This window comes from Podarcis melisellensis (genome assembly GCF_964234715.1).
Source record: "Podarcis melisellensis genome assembly, chromosome: 15".
NCBI lineage: Eukaryota > Metazoa > Chordata > Lepidosauria > Squamata > Lacertidae > Podarcis > Podarcis melisellensis.
The window spans coordinates 33,078,766-33,097,598 of record NC_138532.1 but is presented as its reverse complement, the minus strand read 5'-3'; the positions used below and the strand labels follow the sequence as shown (position 1 = coordinate 33,097,598).

Here is an 18,833-nt window from a genome sequence, read left to right as displayed (position 1 = left end):
ACAGAGGTCCCTAGTGGTTCTGTATGGACCGGCTCGCTATAGATGGAAACACGCCATTTATCGCCATCATATTAAAAGCCGCCGTATCTGCATCACCTTCAGAGAATTGTCTGCGGAGTTCAGTCTTGGAGGAGAGCAGGAAGAATTGGGTCAAAAGCTCCTAAAAAACAGCTCTGACATACCAGGGAATACCTGTTTAGGCATCCATGTGGAGGAACTGAAACTCTTTAACTTGTTTGGATCCCCGGAAATTAAACTTCAAGGCCTTTCATAAACTTGGGTTTTTTTTCTGATAATTCTACTAAAGTTGTGGTTTTCAGTGATCTTTCAAGGAACCCCTTGCTCCTCTTCCACCAGCTCTTAAGCACGCACACTGATCTTTCAAGGGACGCCTTGAAGTTCAATAGACTTCTTGGGCTTTATCATTCTCTGTGAAAGGGCAGTGTACCCCAGATGCAGGAGATTAATTAAAAGTGCATGAAACCTGCACATATATATCGTATTTTTCGCTCTATTGGACGCAGTTTTTTCCCCTCCAAAAATTGAGGGGAAATGTGTGTGCGTCCTATGGAGCGAGTGCAGGCTTGTTCCATAGCCGCGCGCAACCCCTCCGGCAGGGAGAGGTTGCTTGGGGCTAAAGAGGAAGCCAAAGCAGCGAGCGGGATCCATCCCGCTGGCTGCCTTGGCTTGTGCCATAGCCGCGCGCAACCCCTCCGGCAGGGAGAGGCTGCACGGAGCTATGGCTTGTTTAGCCTTGCACAGCCTCTCCTGGCAGGGAGAGGTGGTGTGGGGCTAAAGAGGAAGCCAAAGCAGTGAGTGGGATCCATCCCACTGGCTGCCTTGGCTTGTGCCATAGCCGCGCGCAACCCCTCCGGCAGGGAGAGGTTGTGTGCAGCCTGTACGCTGCTCTTTGGGGCTGGGGGGGGGTTTAATTGATTTCCCCGTCTAAAAACTAGGTGCGCCCTATGGTCCGGTGCGCCCTATGGTGCGAAAAATACGGTAATAGCTGCGGGGCAAACACCACAGGTAAAAAGGTTATGAGATGTTGCCCCGTACCAAGTTAAACCATTACACCCTTTATTTTTAAATGTTGCTGAATTTCTTACAAAACACTCAAGGCAATTAACAATCACCAAAGTTAATGGTTAATTAAGACAAATTGAGAAAGCTCGTATGAAGTTGATGAGGTCAGCAAAGGTGAAGGAACCAGAAATTGGAGCAACAGGCATGCCTCCTGCAGTGAAAAGGTTTTCAGCCTGCACCAGAATACCAATGGAGGCAAGAGAGCTTTCCCAGGGTTGTGGGCTCCACAGCCTGGGTCCTGCAGCGGAAAAAGGCCCTTGCCTGTGTTTCCACCAACCCTGGGAGGTGGTACCAAGCTTTTTCTTAGTAAGCAATTGGATGGAATGCAATTGGATGCATCCTTTTTCTTATATTTCCATAAGTAAGAGGTGTAGATTTTCTCAGGCAGTGACACCCCTGGGGTCTGCTTGCTGCACTGTGCCTTGACTCACAGCTCCTGGGACTGAGCACTTTCACTGCTCTGCTTTTAAGAGCAATTAACTGGAAATTGAATGTGCTTTACTGTAGATCCTCCTTCAGTTGCCCATGTTCTGCCTGCACACATGGATTGGCAGTTTATATAAAAAATAATACAGTACAATCACACTAATGCTTCTTTCCCCCGAAACGTAATTTTAGAAAGCTGGGAAAATACGTCTTTAAAAAATCCAGCACAGAATCCCAGCTGTCTGATAAATAAAAAGAATGTAAGGCATTTGACAACATGGGACATACTTCCTACCTTGAGGGAACCCTGCTCCACCCATGCTTGCTGACTAAATTGCAATAGGAAGATCCCCAGACAGCAGGTAGCACCTGTGCTTTGACAATAACCACAACAAGATTCTAGGGGCTGATGAAATCATACGCTCTATTGCACCAGTATTTTCCCCCTTGTATGCAGACACGAAACACAGCTTAATATTCACCATGCAATTATATTCAAAATTGTGAATAATACCTACCATATATATACCACACAAATGGTATATCTTGCTTTTCTCATGATGACTCAGCTGGCAGCTATGAGAGACTGCTGCAGAATTAATAAATAAAATAGGCATTGCAAGAACAGTATTTAAAAGTATCTGCTGGTGAAGAGAGGCTGAGGCTATGGAAAGCCCCCCACCTGCAGGATCACCTGCATGGCGAAGGATACAGGTGGTACAACTAACAGTTCCCTTACTATTTCAGTTAACTATTAACGAAACAAGAAGAGCCCGTCTAGTCCAGTATCCCAGCATAATTCAGGGTCCTGTGGAAAATTATGCTAGCAGCTCAGATCCAGTTGCCTGACAGTGCTGGGGGCACCAGGCTGGGTTTACGGGGGGGCGGGGGCAGAACAGGCACCAGTGGTGGGCCCTGCTAGAGTGTTGGGACCTTGGTAACTGCCCATGAATGCGAGGTGATGGTGCAAGTCCTTTAATTCAGACACCTAATGCAGCTAAAAATATCAGCGCCAGATAGGTAGATGCCTGCTTGAATATATTTAAAAATATTTTGATCAAGTGGCACCAACTGGAGGTGTGCTTATGTGTGGAATTTCTGGGGTTGGAAGTTACAGAGTTAAAGCATCCTCCTGCCCAGCTCCCACTGGGGTTGCCATCAAATTAAGAAAGAAAAAATGAATTGCTAAAAGAGGGCAAATATATTGTTGACATTTGAACATGCTCATTTGTGTGCCTACACTGGCCAGGTGCTGTTTATGGGGAAACATCAGGACCTCTGCTGGTATCCCTTTTGATGGAGCAGGCAGCCCTTCACACAGAGAACTGTCCTCTTAAAAATAGGATATGTGGCCAACTCTGTCTCTTCTCACAGATCACTTTACAAAGGGAGAATCCTTTCTTTCCCCCAAACTGCAATTATTCCTCTGAAATCTAGGGTTGGGAACAAGAAATTAGGGCACAAGCCTGATGGAAGGACATAAAATGGCAACCGTGCTTTGCAATTCCTAGATACGTGAACAGAGATTTGTGAACTTGCAAAAATGGTTTTTAAATCTACAATTAATAATTTAAGAACGGATTTTGGCGCCTTTGCTACTGCAGTTGTAATAGCCTTAAAAGTACTTAAGAGTTTGACAGAACGTAAGCTGTGACTCTCAGCAATTTATTTTCCAAAAGATCAAGGGTAGAAAGTTAATTTGACGTGCTTCAGAAATTCAGTGCCTTGAACAGCAGTGTGTAGTTTTTTCAAGGGGAAGGAGAATTGTTCTATCATGTTACCAGAATCCACTAATCAAAGGTGCAAATCAGCAAACAACATCCTTGATGAGCCACAATTTATGACAATAGTACAAAAAGGTTTAGCTTGGTCTGCAGAGCAGCTGTGGTTCCATACCACCTTTAATTAAGACAGAGAAGTGGTGGGTGTGAGACCTTGGAAACTGGATAGAGATGAGAAGGACCTCATTAGCTGATTACAACAATGAGAGAGGCCTGGGTACCTGAGAAGCCGTGTTAAGGGAGGGACATCAAAGCAGATGGTGATTCTGCACCAAGGCTGGCAGCAGTGGCCTTTATGAGATAATGCTGAAAGGAAATGTGCTTAAAAGACAACAGATACGCTGCTGGCATTTTGCCCTTACAAAATTTGGGTAAAGAAGGAAATGGGAGAGTTCCCACTACTTAGCAATGCAGAAAGGTCTGACACCACCTCTGAGCAATATAAAAAGTTGAGGTTGGGATTGTACTTGCTCTTCCACTCCCACTTCTCCCCCGCCCCCTCTGTTCTTCTGTTCCCTGCATTTTCTTGTAGCAATGTAGCTGTGTGTGTGTGCATGACTTACAATGCTTTATGACTTTGAACACGTTTAAAAATCAATGCTAAAAAGAAGAGGGAAAAGGGCAGCAGATCCAAGTCCTGCCACAAAAAAAACTTTGGGGCCTGGGTCACTCCCTAACAATGCCCATTTCCAGACTTAAGGGATTCTTCTGAAAGTCATTCGCCTGCAGCTGCTCACAAGACTCGGCAGAATGATTTATTCCTCCAAAGGTCAACCGTTTTCATTACGGCCAGGAATATGGCCTTTCAAGAAAGACTGTTCTGGATTTTGCACACTTCGGATGGTTCACTGCTTCCACTAATTAGCAGCAAAAGAATTTTGCTCTTGCTTCTAGGTCACCCAGCTCATTGTACTCTCTTCTTACACGCACCCATTTTTATTGTGAACTGACGCCTATCGCAAAGTACGAAAAATATTGTTCTTCCTAACTGTCCACCCCTTGGTAGTTACTAGTTTTGTTTTTTTGGTTTCTCCATTAACGGCCCCCCTGCCAGGGCCACTCCCATCTGTGCAGCCACTTTCTCCAGTAGTGTTGGGTAGCAGCTGCTCGCAAACGAAAGCCATCATTTCACCTCATCTGGCACTTTCTGCTGAAACCAGCAGTGGGTCTTCATGAAAAGCATGAGTTCTGCCACTTGAGTTTTAGCCCTTTTGCTAGGAACTCAAATATGAAAACAAGGTTGGGAGCACGTCCACACATGTCTTGGGGTGGGGTGCCTATTTTCTGAAGTCCAGTCCTTGAAAGATAGTAACTGGATCATGTCCAAAGGAGGGTGAGGAAGACAGCAAGGGATAGAGATGTTCCTAAGTAATTTTCACTAAAACACACATTTTAAGCACAATTCCCTCTAGTTTATGCACCTTTGTCCATATTCCTTGGCCAGAGAACTGCACTGCAAATTTCTGACAACTGCAAATTTTGAAGTGTGATTCAATCCGTGTATTGTTTCAGAAAGTATGCATTAGGTAGGTTCGCCTATATATGTGAATGGAATCAAATTTTCTACCCTTCCTCTGCTCCAAAGAGTAGGGTGCAAACCCACTTCTTAATTATTATTTTGCCCTTTATCGCCAGGTGATCCTAGTTTGGGCTACATAAAAAAAAGTACATACACTATTGCGCAGTAAAAGAAATGTGCAATATGACATTAACAAGCATAACAAGATGGCAAAAATAATTTCATCAACTCCCTTGATATGCTCCTCTATTAAACATACAACTTCATCGTACAGTGGTACCTCAGGTTAAGTACTTAATTCATTGCGGAGGTCCGTTCTTAACCTGAAACTGTTCTTAACCTAAAGCACCACTTTAGCTAATGGGGCCTCCTGCTGCTGCCGTGCCACCACAGCACAATTTCTGTTCTCATCCTGAAGCAAAGTTCTTAAGCCGAGGTACTATTTCTGGGTTAGCGGAGTCTGTAACCTGAAGCGTATGTAACCTGAAGCATATGTAACCCGAGGTACCACTGTATCAGGTGGATGTGTTGTTGAAGGCCTGGTAGAAAAGGTAAGTCTTTAGCTTGTGCTGAAAGCTAAGCGATGTCAGCATCAGCCTTACCATAGAAAGGGAATTCTGCAACACTGAGAAGGTCCTAACTCAGATCAAAACACCGCAGGCTTCACCCAGAGCTGGAATAATGAGGGCTTGCTTTGCTGGTGGATCTTAAAAGCCTAGGCAGGACAATACAGGGAGAGATTGTCTAGAAAACTAGGTGCTAGGGATTTGTACGCAAGCTCTGAGACCATGAACTGGCAGCATAATTTAGCTGGGTCCACGTTGCAAGGAAAAGGATTCCGATTAAACATTAAGGAAGAACTTCCCAGCAGTATGAGCCTTTGAAAGTGGGGAAGAATAACCTTGGAAATTGATGGACTTGGCATCCCTGCTAAGTGGCCCTCCAGTCTGATTTAAAGTGACTGGAGGGCCACTTAGCAGGGATGCTTGAGCAGATTACCTGCATAGAGAAAGGGTTGGGCTTCATGACATTTCAGGTCCCTTCCAATGCCGTGATTCTATGATTTCCCTCCACTGTGCTACAGATTTATTGACAGCATTTATCCACCACCTTTGTAATATTTATCCCAGGGTGGTTTACAATGAAAATTAAGAGAGTCAATATGTACTACCTGCAGCCCTCCAGCTCCTGGAGGCCTTGTTCTCAAGGAAGCTTGCGACTCCAGACTTTGCATGCTGATGTGCTGCCAAGGGAACCCCACGTATTTGCATCACCGGGGCTTTCGGAAGAACTTGAAGATCAAATCCATATCAGGCAAAGTGCAGAAATGAGCTCGGGTACCCCACAATCACACAAGCCTTTCCCTGACTCTAAAGGACTTCAAAGAGGTAACAGATTTTTTTAAAGCATCTCAAAGATAGCTTAGAAGTATTTAATAATTGGCAGTTTAGGCAGATTTCACAATTTACACGTGGGGGGGAGGGAGGAGTGAGGAGATGTAAATACAATATACTTATTAGTTATAATATGATTAGCGTGTCCCGCAGGCAGCCAAGCATGAAAAAGGAGGAATGAGGTATAGCCATTAAGGACATACTACCAATATACAGATTAATTTAAACATATTGGCAACAGTGTTTGTACAGCAAATAAGGTCCAAGGTGCTGTATTTTCTTTCAGAACAAGACTGTTACGCATACAAAAGAGCACTTTTTTCTGTTTTCAAGGTGCAGTTCCCAATGACCGCAAACTTCTCACGTACCATACAGTTATCCTGTTGTTGCAATACAGAAATGCCGGGGATGTCGTAAGCCTCCATGAAACAGGACACAACGGCTCAAGAAGCTGGCAGATGCTATGCGGGTTTGCTTAAAAGTTGATCCCAGCTCAACAGGGCCACTTCATCACAAATCATTTGTTGATCATGTTGTTGCACGAGAAAGAAGCTTGGATGGCCCCTCAATTTTTGATTTCAGTTAGCCAAACACACTCCGAACATTGGTGGCCGGGGGTGGTGCTGGGTGGTATCCTGTATATATGCTGTTTAAGTGTCAAAGCAGACAGCTCTTCGGGGAACAGAATGCTTCCAGGAAGAAGAGGCCCCATCCCTCCCTATGTCCTACCCCCATGATGTGATTCTTCTTCCTGTTTCTACGTCACCGATATAGCTTTGGGCACACACAAACACGAAAAACTGCTCGAGCAGCAGCTGACGACGGCTGTTTGGGCTTAGGGGTACTGGCCGACCAGCTCTGCTCTGTGTCTGTTTTCAAAACTTGTGCAATGTACAAAACTTGTGCAATGTACAAGTGGACACTGTGCCCATTCTACAGAGCATTGGGGGTTGTGCTAAGAGAGAGATTTTCAGGCTACAGCCTTTTATATATACACACAACAACAAACTTTGGTTACGCATTCACACCTGCATTTCTACTTGTGTAAAATACTACATGGTGCTCTTTAAAGCCCTTCTGTTCTTTGCTACCTGGTTTTTGTGTTGAAAGACAGATAATCTCCAGCCCTTCCACAGAGGCAATGGAGCCATCGCTAGCCACTTTCTCAATGGGAACTCTCTTCACCCTATAGAAGCTACTTGAAACGGACAGAGGAAAAACTCCTCATCTCTGACAGCATCCACCCCCCGCCCCAGTTTCTGGTCTTATCACAATTCCAGAAATAGTCCCCGCCCCCCAATGTAAAAAAAGTCACTGTGGACACATTTCACAGATTTCCATAGATGTTCACATACTGCGATTTACAAACTCCTCTCCAAAAGTGAAGTTTGTAAATCAATTGACGGTGAGAGAATCACACCCCTTTCCTCACTTTGCATATAAGCTCCTGCAGAAAAACACGACCCCACTTTGCTAAAACTGATGCATATTTTTAAAAATTGCTTAATCTGTCTCCCTTCCCACCCACCTAAAAATGTGGAAAGCTAAAGGACAAGCCCATCTTCAAACAACTGCATAGATGTAGGTAAAGGGTTCAGTTTTAACGACACAGTAACATCACCCACAGATTTGAAGAGCTGGCCGCCCAGAACGTTTTGGCATCTGAGAACATTAGGCACCTGGGGGTTAATTCCTGTTATGAAAATCCTCAGAGCTGCAAACAGAGAGGCACCCGCTGGCCATCACACAACCTGCAGCCCACGGTCGTGCCCATCCAGCTGCACTTTCAGTTTGTGGAGCTCTTCAATCTCCCGGTTGTGGCGCTCGGTTTTGTGGCGGACGAGGGAGCGGTAGAAATGGATGGTGAAGACGACAAAGATGATCCCCACAGGGACCATGATGATGGTGGAGATGAGAGCTGCCTGCCACCCTGTATGCTGGCTGGTCTTCTGGACAATGGCAGTGCCGTTTCTCAGCACGGAGTCCACGGGCAGGAACTTGATCCAGCACAGGAGGACGACCTCGGCGAGGAAGAGGAGGATGCCCAGGACAGTGGAAAAGCCCCAGGCCAGCTCAATGTAGGGGTGCATGCGCTCATGGGGGGACTCGCTGATAGAGTTCAGGTTGTGGATGTTGCTCACGGCTTCCACGTTGGGGAGGATGCAAGTGCTGATGAGCAGGGCGAAGAGGTGGACAGCCACAAGGATGGTAGTGCAGGCACTGAAGGCAATCAGCAACATCGGGGGGTACTGGTACTGCATCTCCAGCTGGACCTCCACCATCGCCACCTGAAAAGCAACATCCGTCAGTGTTTGCTTGCCTCTACAAAACCCAGGAGAGAGTCGGCAGTAAATCACACCAGTCAAGTTGCTCCTTAATAGCAAGAACAGAATTAGCACAGACTGGGCAGAGCGTTAGGCTTGATGAGCATGGCAGCTCATCCCCGGTAGGTCTTGCCTCATGAATCAGTTGCTGAGACTGATAGTCCCTCCAAGCAATTGGAGACTGTGCCTGCGTGCAGCCAACCTCTCCTCCGCCCTGTTCATGCCTCTTCTGGTTCTGGGATAGAAGTGGGGAGGGGAGCTTGTCACAGCAGGAGAGGGAGAAACCTGTGATTCGTCACCAGCCTGACTCATCTCTGCCTCTTGGCCTCCCTCCTCTCCTGTTTCTACTTCTGCCTCTGATTCTGGACAGCTCTTTGCCACGGACTCTCCCAGCTCACTAGGTCCTGTTACCCCTTCAGCTTCCGACACCGCCTCTTCCCAGTCTTCTTCCTCCGACCACACATTGTTGTCCCACCACCAATCCCTGGGCTCTGAGCTTTCTTCCCTTGGGGGGTTCCCCAGCTGGTTCCTCCCACTATTCCTTTGCCATTCAACCAGTCTGTGACAACTGCTAACCCACAAGAACAATCCACACAAGCAATTGCCATTCACTCAATGCATGAACCAACATGGAATTCACTGTCATGGGACATGGGGATAGCTCAGATGGTTTTTAAAAAGGGGACAAATTAATAGGGAATAAATCTATAAACAGTTACTATTTAGAATGCCTATGTCCAGAGGAAGAGTATTTATTTATTATTATTTGTTATAAGTGGGACTTGATCATTATAAAAGTTGACAGGTGGTTTCCCCCCTATATGTGGTAGCTACATCCTCGAGGGCATTTCCTTTGTGGGAAAAGTGTTTTATGAAGCTGCTTTAATCGCTAAGCAAAACACGCCTCTAGATTCCAAGATCACCCTCTTTTCATTCCATGTGGAAGCTGCTCGGGATCTTTCAAATAGTAATAAAAAGTGTATAACTCGTTTAATGACTGCAGCAAGCCTTATAATTATGAAATTCTGAAAGACTTTAAATAGAGACCTTTTGGAAGCTTGGCTGTCACAACTTCGGGATCTAGTTTTGATGGATAAGCTAACTTCACACATGCAAGGGGGGGGTGTACAGGCATAATAAAATCCAAGACTTTATCTTCAATCTGGTACAAATTTATTATGTACGCAACGCTGAAAGGACATGGCTACCGACCACCTGCAATGTGTGGCAATTTATGGAATGACGCCTTTATTCCATAAGTGAAATGACTCTTTGCACAGGATACTCGATTCAATTCCCCCTCGTTTCCCCCCGCTGCCCAAAAGCCAGTCAATGCTTTTTTCTTTTTCTTTTTTCAATTCAAGGGGGCAAGGTTGCTAGCAAGCACAGATTTTGACAGGTTACCAAGACCAGCCAAACCCGGTGCACCTCTGCGCTAGAGTGCACTTTCAGTTCACACAATGTTACAAGGAAGCCCAAGGTCCAGGCTAACGCCTTGTGTGAATTCAGCACGCGCTGTAGAACATTCCTGCATGTTGAAGGTTGCTGAGTTGGCACAGGGGTGCCTCAGTAGACATACAGAAAGGCTCCCTGAAGCGGGGGGGGGGGGTGTCCTGAAAACTACTCCACAATCGTGCCAGACCAAGAAACCATCTGGGTCAGGTCTCTCCAGGAAAACATTTTCTAAGTAGGTTAATTCAATATACAAATTAGCAGTAGTCTGTGCTACAGTGCCTTTTTGCATGAAAATACGCACACACCCTGGCTCCAAAGAACATAGGAAACTGCCTTATACTGAGTCAGACTCCTGATCTATCTACCTTAATAGTGCCTGCACTGACTGGCAGCAGCTCTCCAGGTCTTTCCCAACTCTGCCTAGAGATGTCAGGGATTGAACCTAGGACATTCACATGCAAATCGTGGACTCCACCACTGAGCTTTTACAACAGCACACCTCAAGCAACACCCTTGGGTTTCCACTGCATAGACGTCCCCAAGGCATCCTCGTCGGCAGGCCTCAAGTTGATCTAACTTCTCTACCAGTAAGGCTTGCGCTTGCTGCAGGTGTAGCTTTGCACATACTCAGGCAGGGAGACAAACATGGCACTGGGGTTGCAGGTCACTGCAGCATCTCTCTTGCCATCCATGTCTTTTGGTCCTACCTGCACCGTGAGACAGCACTCGGGGCCTCCCCCCTAAAATGCCCACGGGGGCAGGCTCACAAAAGGCTTAATATTCTTAGATAAAATGACATACAAAGTGATGCCTGTTCCATGCTACTACAGCTGGACAGAAGCCTCCTACACTGCTTACGTTTCATTTTCTCTTCCCTTCCCTTCAGGACTGTGGCAGGGGAAAGAGGCCAGGCCCTGCTCAGTTATCTATTCGTGCCAGATGGAAGGGGCCGATCAGAGCGGTTTCAACAGAACCGCCCCACCTTATTAAATTTGTATACTGTCCTCTACCCATAGATCTCAGGGCGCTTCACAACATAAGATCACAAAATAAAAAAAACATAAAATACATAATGAAAACAACCCCCCCCCCCACATTTTAGAAGGGTGTTGGATGCCAGTCAGCCAAAGGCAACTAAGGTCTAAACCCCTTTCAAAGCCCTCTCACTTGGTGTTCATAATGTGAGCTGAAGCCATCCAAAAGGCACATGGAGCCAATTTTTTCAGACACAGAAATGAAACTGACAAGCTGCTTTTATTTCTATATTCAGGGGAGATGTATGCAAGAGCACCAGGAACCAGAACTGGCCCTACCATTAGGTAGAGCAAGACTCAGGGTAGCTGATTTGGGGTGATACTAAAGGGCATCAAATGATCAGCTATTTACCATTGCTGTATTTTTATTTTCACTGCCAGGACAGGGAATGGGAGAGGCGTTGGTGGGATTTTCTAGCACAGGTGTTAAAAAAACTTGACTAGCCTTAGGCACATACCTGTCAACTTTTCCCTTTTCTTGCGAGGAATCCTATTCGGAATAAGGAGAGGTTAGGCTGGCCTCAACCAGAGCCAGGGCTTTTTCGGCTGTGGCTCCGATCTGGTGGAACGCTCTGTCACAAGAGACTAGGGCCCTGCAGGACTTGACATGTTTCCGCAGGGCCTGCAAGACAGAGCTGTTCCACCAGGCCTTTGGCCAGGGCACAGCCTGACCCCCTCCTTTGGCAATCCTCACAGAACTCTAGCCCAATGGTTGCCATTAATCTGTTTTGAATTAATTTTATAATGAAATGATTTTAGAATGTTTTATCATTTTACTGTTGTTAGCCACTCTGAGCCTGGCTTAGGCTGGTGAGGGCGGGATATAAATAAATTATTATTATTATTATTATTATTATTATTATTATTATTATTAGGCTTGAACCCAAGACCTTGGAATTAAGAGTCTCATGCTCAGCTATTCGCATGGTGTGAGCGCAGATGCATGGGGTGTTTTTTTTTGTACGCTGTAGGTTTTGTTTCTGCCTCAGGCTGCTTCTGATCCTGGGTCAGCATTAGAACATTCACATTAGCTATTAACCACAAGCTACAGACCAAACGGTTCAGAGGTCAGAGCAGATTTTTGCAGACAAGCTGCTATGAAAACATACCATAGCAAATCCAGAGAGTAACGCAGAAGTCCGGCTGGAAGCTTTCAACTTGGCTCGGCTCAGGTACAATTTCCGCCATGAAAGGGCCTGGACGGAATGATGGTTGGATGTGACCAGCTCGAGGTAACTGCGACGAACCCAGTCTCGGTAGTCCATGCCCTTAGCGGCCGGCTCAGTGCAACAAGTGGATGCGGGAGGATCCACGGGGACATTTAACTCGGAACTCATGATGAAAGGCAAGCTGTGGGAAGGTTGAGAAAAAATCAGCATTGCAAACACCAGATACACGCCAGGCGCTGTGCGGAAGTCAAAGCAAAACGAGTCCTGGCTTGCAATTTAAAAGCACATGAGATTAGAGGAGAGGGTAGCTGGAGCAAAATGAGAAACTCCCCACAAGTTGGAGAGTGTAGGAAAAGGGGGAAGGAGAGAAAGGATGCAAAATATTCAACAGTCAGCCCAGGACCAGGAAAGAAATTAAAAAAGCGAAACTGTGCATGGAAAGGTAAAACACAAGAAGGAAAAGATGAGTTTTCAATAACTTGTGAGACAAAGAAGTCTGCAGAATATTTTGAGGAAGACAGGACAGGACAGGAAGCAGGGAGATAAGAAACAGCTCGACCAAGGGTGAATTTAATAACTACAAAGGCAGATAAAAAAGAGCAAGATCATGAAGTGATTTAAAAGCTCAAGTGAGTAAGTTTAAATTCTATCCGAAGCAAGTGAAGGGGAACACGTAGCCACCTTCTCATGTAATGTTAAGCCAGATTTTCTGGCTTATAGTGGTTTTTTGAGAATAAGCAGTGCTACACTCTGCCCGGTTGCTCCCATTTCCCTTCTCCTCAATCTGAGCGGAATAAACAATTCAAGAAGCTTCCCGTTACATTATCAACCTGGAGCCCACAGCTTGCTGCTGCCTTGCTGGTCTTGGCAGGAAGAACAAAGAGGAAAGGGGTGAGGTTTCTTACCTTTTAGGTAGCTCCCTCTTGCTCCCTCTCACCCATACACCTCCTTTTCCTTTTATTGTTCCTTAACCACTCATCCCTGTCCAAACACTCTCATTCTGCAAAAACACTACTGCCAGGAGATATGCAAACGTAGCTGTCTATGGAGCAGCGCTGCTTGCATAATGAGAGCAGAATGTGGGGGTGGAAGGTTCGGCAAGAGAGAGGAAGAGTATTTGCTCAACCCCCAGTTTCTCTGAGCAGGTTCTCTAGAATCCCTCTTCCTTGCCATCTACCCCAGAGTTTAAAAATCCCAAGTTGCTAAGCAATATGTTGGAGCAAAGGCATTTAGTCTCTCTCTCTCCACCCCCCACCCCCGCCTTGTGCAAGGATTGGTTCTTTAAAATTCAATGCTCGCACCTCAAAACATTAGTATTTGCTCCAAGTATTCAAAGCCTCCTCCCCTTTTCCATCTACGTATAGGGTGGAAATGGAGAAAGCTTTCATTCATGAGCCACAATTTTAGAAAAAGAACTGTGTGTGTATGTGTGAAAGAGACGAGAGAGAGAGAGAGAGAGAGAGAGAGAGAGAGAGAGAGAGAGAACGAACGCAGAAAGAAAAGAATTTAAGCTCAAGGTAATAAAGACTACAGTGAGATGGACCTCACTGACTTATAAAACAAGATTCAAACAGAAAAACAGATGTGAGGGCTGCAAGGTTGGGAGTTCTATAGTAATTCCACGGGCCTGATCAAATAATATTCCCGGCTTCCTTACCCCCAAATTATGTATTTGCCCCAGAGATGCAACATGAAGATAGCCACAATACTGTATAGGAAGAATCCTGTACTCTGTTACTTTTATGAAGTATTGGTGCATTCATTTTCCCTGAAGCACACTAATTTCATTTATAGAGCTGATCTTCCACTTTTCAGTTTGGAAGCTCTCAAGAGGCTCACTGAAGGAAAACGTATTTAACATGGAAGGTTCTAAAAATTTAAAAAATTTAAAGCATTCCCAAGGACACTATTAGAAATACCAACGGCTTTTGGGGGGACGGGGACAAGGAAGGTGTTTGCTTGGTGCCTAAAAGAAGAAAACAACATTGATGCTAGCCAAGTGTCCCCATGGAGGGAATTTCAAAAAGAGGAAGCATTGCTGAAATTGCCCTGTCTATATTTGAGGGGGATAACTAGGGCAGGATCCCAGGTTCATGTAGGGGAGAGATTCAAGAACGCACTGGTAAATTTAGGCTTGTGTAATTAAAACAGATCAAGCTTTGTGCAAGCAGATCAGAAGGAATGCTCAATAAACAGGTCACCTGGGTGAGATCAGAGAAGTCAAGGTAGTGTGTGAGGGGCTGGAAGTTGCCCCTTAGGTATGCTGGGTACCATAAATATTTGCCACATCTTTGGCCTCTTAGATGCTGCTCATCCTGCCAGCTCGGCACAATCCAATCCCTGCACCACAACAGCTACCTTTATTTGGAAGATATGACTTGTGTGATATCAATAAAAAGGAATGTTTTACAGATAAGAACATCTAGTTCAGCATCCTGTTCTCACAGAGGCCAACCAGAAGTTTCTGGAAAGCCAGCAAGCAGGACCTGAGTGCAACAGACCTCTCCAGAGGCATAGCTGGGGGGACGGGGGGGCACCACTTACCGTGTGTCGTGTAGTGCACCCAAGCCATGCGTCTCTCCTGGGAGTGATGCAGCAGTCCGGGTGCCTGCAGGCTCCATGCTGCCCGAAATGGCAGCGTGGGGCTTGCTTCTGCCCGCTGCCTCCCTCACAGCTGGCCTACAGCCCTGCCCTGGCTTGCTCTGCCCAGTGGGTAGCTTGTCCTGCCCCCATGGACAATTCATCCCGCCCCCAGGGCACCCGAGCGCCTAGCTACGCCGCTGGCCCTCTCCCCACTTGTAAATTTCAGCAACTGATGTTTAGAGGCATACCGCCTCCGAAAGTGGAGACAGAACTTAGCTATAAATTCTACCCTGCTCTTTTCAATGACCGCACCTAACAAAAGCTCACTGTTCTCTTCTGGGAATAATTCAATGAACTGCTGACAACCTATTATGCCCTAATGGCTTCAATCCAACATACCTTAACAAAGAGATTGTGAACCTGTGTCTGTAAGATGTTTTGGACTAGTCAGGTCAAAGCTCTGACTAGTGCAGCGTCCTGTACTCACAGTGGCCAACCCGATGTCTATGGGAAGGCCCAGAAGCAGGGCAGGAGCGCAATAGCACACTCCTCAACCAATATGGCCAATGGTCAAGGAGGAGTAGTTCTATAATCCAGCAACATCTAGAGGGCTGCAAGTTCCCCAACTCTGCCTTACAGACTGTCTTCTCCAATGGCCCTGTTCTCATCTCCAAGCTCTGCAAAAGGTGACCTCTTAATGGTCCTACTGGTGTATCAGGTTTGCAAAGGGAAGAAGAGAAATACAGTATGATCAGTAGCTTCCTCCAGGTTTCCTTCCCCCTGGAGACTCACTGAAGTCCAAGGCTGATCACCACCCAGAATTGTTACTAGACCTCCCTTTGAGAATCATAAAGACCAAGATCTAGGATCACATTTGCAGTAAAGGATCACTATCAAGGATGAGCTTTCAGGAGGATCACAGCCAAGTTAGAAAAGAGCAGAGAAATTTCTATGAGTTTTGTTATGTTTTATTGTGTTTTAATGCACAGCCCACTCCTAAGCTTTTGAAAGGCTATAAACTGAAATAGTGTGGGGAAGCTGCTACAGCAGGGACTGGCAATTGTTTTAGCCTCAAGGAGTGGGTGCCCTACGTCAGTGGGCATGGCTAACAGAAGGTGTGGCAGTGGCTGGAGCCAATGTTGTCATTTACACACATACGCACATTCACACACACTCCAATACAGTGATTACAGACTGTGGCATTCCCAGGTAGGCTTACATAATGCAAATATGCATTAAAAATATGTTTGCCTGATCATCAGACATCATGACTACCAAAAGGGCATCTTCATGCCTTCTCCATCATGGATTTAATTTTATTACATTTATAGCCTACATTTTCTCCTATAAGCTCAATACTCTGAACTCATCTTATGATCACAATACTCCTGTTAAGTCGGCATGTAGGTGAGAGTTAGTAACTGGCCTGATGTCACCCAGGGAGCTTCATGGCCGAGGGTAGATTCGAACCTTGGTTTCCCAGGTGCTAGCCTAACATTTTAACCGCTATTGGGTTATTGGATCCTAATTTACATTCAAAACAAGAACCTTTAAGACATCCCCTCCTCTCGCAATCTCAACTTACTCCACCAACCCCTGCAAAATGAAGCGGCAATACCAACTCACAGACTATATACTTTACAAAGCCGGAGGCTGGAGGAACATCAGATTATCACAAATTATTCATTGACTAGGAATAAAAAACCTACCCTGGTGTTGAGAATGCAGCCTCTGCTAAGTCTGGGCCCCCACTGTAATTCCACGGGCTTCGGTGGGCGTTGCCTTGGAGAGAGCATTTGGTCTCGCCACAAGTCATGTCAGCAAAGCACTCCGAAGAGGGGAAGTGCTTCAGGAGTGCTGGCTGATGCTGGGTTTGATCTTGTTTGTCATCTCTGCTTCAAAGGCAGCAGGGGGAAAGCCTTACATCTCTTTTCTTTCCTCCAAGAGCAGTGAACAATGTAAGCAAGGGGAGAGGGAGGGGAAAAAATATCCTTGTATGCACCAGACTCAATCTTATTTTTCCTTGAATTAGTTTTTCAATGCATAGTCTCTCCCCACCCCCCAGCTATAGAGGGGAAAATGGGGGAGGAAAAGCCCATGAAATGAAGGAGGTACAATCTGTAATATTTCCATGCAAAACCTGAATTTGTCTTTGCATGCTTGCTGTAAATTTCACTCCATCTCTTTTCTTTTCTCATCAAATCAGAGGTCCTTTCTTAGTACCCCTCTCTTGGGACCCCTTCTTCATCACCCCACGGACATTTGCAGGACATCAGGGAATCTCTGTTCTCTCCGTTCCCCCCTGCCCCTAACCGCCACTACTCCAGAGTTTTCAAATAATCTATTTTTTTCTTCCCATTTGTGCCGCCAATAGGAGACCAGCTTCCTATCTGTCTAAGAGCAACTGTTCCCTAAAAGATCATTGTTCCAGACTCCTCTGTTCTTCCTCACTCCACCCCTAGAAGTGTGTTCATTTCTTCCTCCCGACTCAATAGCCTTGCAGGCAGCAAACCGTATCATATTTGGCTGAATCAGATATACATGCCCCTTCTTCCATGCCTCCCGCAGATCTCCCTGCCCCCAGCCTTGTTCTTATGCATTCAGAGGCTGCCCTGTGGCACAATCGAGTGAAATCTTTTGTTCCAAGCAGATCGATGGATGCAGAGCCAGTGCTAAGAGGACGATTAGCTCTAGCACTGTTTAGCTGGTGACTGAGGGTGCATGGTGAGTCATTGGAATGAGGCCATGATCTATTACTCACGTAGAAAAATGCAGGTTCATCGTAATGTCTGAAATACAGCACATTTTGTTTCCTGCCATAAACACACAAATTGGGAGGCAGTCATGCTTCTGAATGGGACGTGGGTGGCGCTGTGGGTTAAACCACAGAGCCTAGGACTTGCCGATCAGAAGGTCGGCAGTTCGAATCCCCGCGACGGGGTGAGATCCTTTTGCTCGGTCCCTGCTCCTGCCAACCTAGCAGTTCGAAAGCACCTCAAAGTGCAAGTAGATAAATAGGTACCACTCCGGCAGGAAGGTAAATGGCGTTTCTGTGCGCTGCTCTGGTTCGCCAGAAGCGGCTTAGTCATGCTGGCCACATGAGCCAGAAGCTGTCCACCGGATCCCTCGGCCAATAAAGTGAGATGAGCGTCGCAACCCCAGAGTCGGCCACGACTGGACCTAATAGTCAGGGGTCCCTTTACCTTATAACTTTAATGCTTCTGAATACCCGTTGCTGGAAACCACAAGAAGGGGAGGAGTGCTCTTGTGCTCAAATCCTGCTGGTGGGTTTCTCAGAAGCGTCTGGTTGACCACTGTGACAACACGAAGCTGGGCTACTTAAGCCACTGGCCTGATCCAGCAGCCTATGTTCTTAAACTGAGTAAGCAAAATGCACATAGCCGTGGAAGCCTCTCCACTGTACAAAAAGGAAAAGGGGAAAGTTGATGTCCAGCAGGCATCTTTCCCCTGTCTCTCCTTCAGTGGGGTGAAGGTGGATGGAATCATGCCTGGAATCTAGGGTGGTACCTTTTCATTGATGAAGTGAGAGAGTTAAGGATGCACTGAATACTCTTCCATGGAAATCCATAGGAATTAAAAGCATCTTGTATGTGGACTATGCTGTGTTTACACTTTGAGCTCTCCTCCCTCTCTCATTTGACACACATGAACACCTACTAGGCCAAATGAAGGTCTTCTGTTTGTCAAGCATTAAATGGAACCACCTTTGCTCTCTTACAGCTGGCTAAAACTCTGTCCCTGAATGAGTGAATGTTTATTATTACAGCTAAACAGCCCGCATAGTAAAACCTGAATCTCAGCATATTTTTTTACATGAACGTTATGTCCCTGAACATGTGCTGCAGCTGTGCCAATGCCTGCATTTCCCACCTTTCAAATCCATCATCAGAAAACCACCTTTACCCACATGGCTTTTGGCTCGACCCTTTAATACCCACCCCCATCTGTAACTGAGCTTTGATCATGACTTGCCCTCATATGGCTCCTCATATCTCTCAATACTTCCCCTGTTGTCTTAAATACTTCCCCTATTGTTTTAAATAA

At 46.0% G+C, this 18,833-nt stretch overlaps 2 protein-coding genes across 2 annotated transcripts in view; one reads left to right on the top strand and one right to left on the bottom strand.

Annotated features, from left to right (window-relative positions):
• The window catches only part of ALKBH4 (alkB homolog 4, lysine demethylase), a gene marked incomplete at its 5' end in the record, with an annotated part of 5,078 nt that extends 4,803 nt beyond the window's left edge, over positions 1-275 (top strand). The window contains 2 exon segments of the mRNA XM_081889524.1: positions 5-163; positions 165-275. Of these exon segments, the coding sequence (XP_081745650.1) occupies positions 5-163; positions 165-200 (195 nt within the window). The 3' untranslated portion in view covers positions 201-275.
• A 5,954-nt stretch (positions 276-6,229) lies between these two features.
• Positions 6,230-17,637, bottom strand: ORAI2 (ORAI calcium release-activated calcium modulator 2). The gene is made up of 3 exons (XM_081890645.1): positions 16,478-17,637; positions 12,126-12,366; positions 6,230-8,491 (listed from the first exon to the last, which is right to left on the bottom strand). The coding sequence occupies exons 1-3, from the start codon at positions 16,582-16,584 to the stop codon at positions 7,946-7,948; spliced, it is 894 nt and encodes a 297-aa protein (XP_081746771.1). The 5' UTR covers positions 16,585-17,637; the 3' UTR covers positions 6,230-7,945.
• Between the last annotated feature and the right edge of the window lie 1,196 nt (positions 17,638-18,833).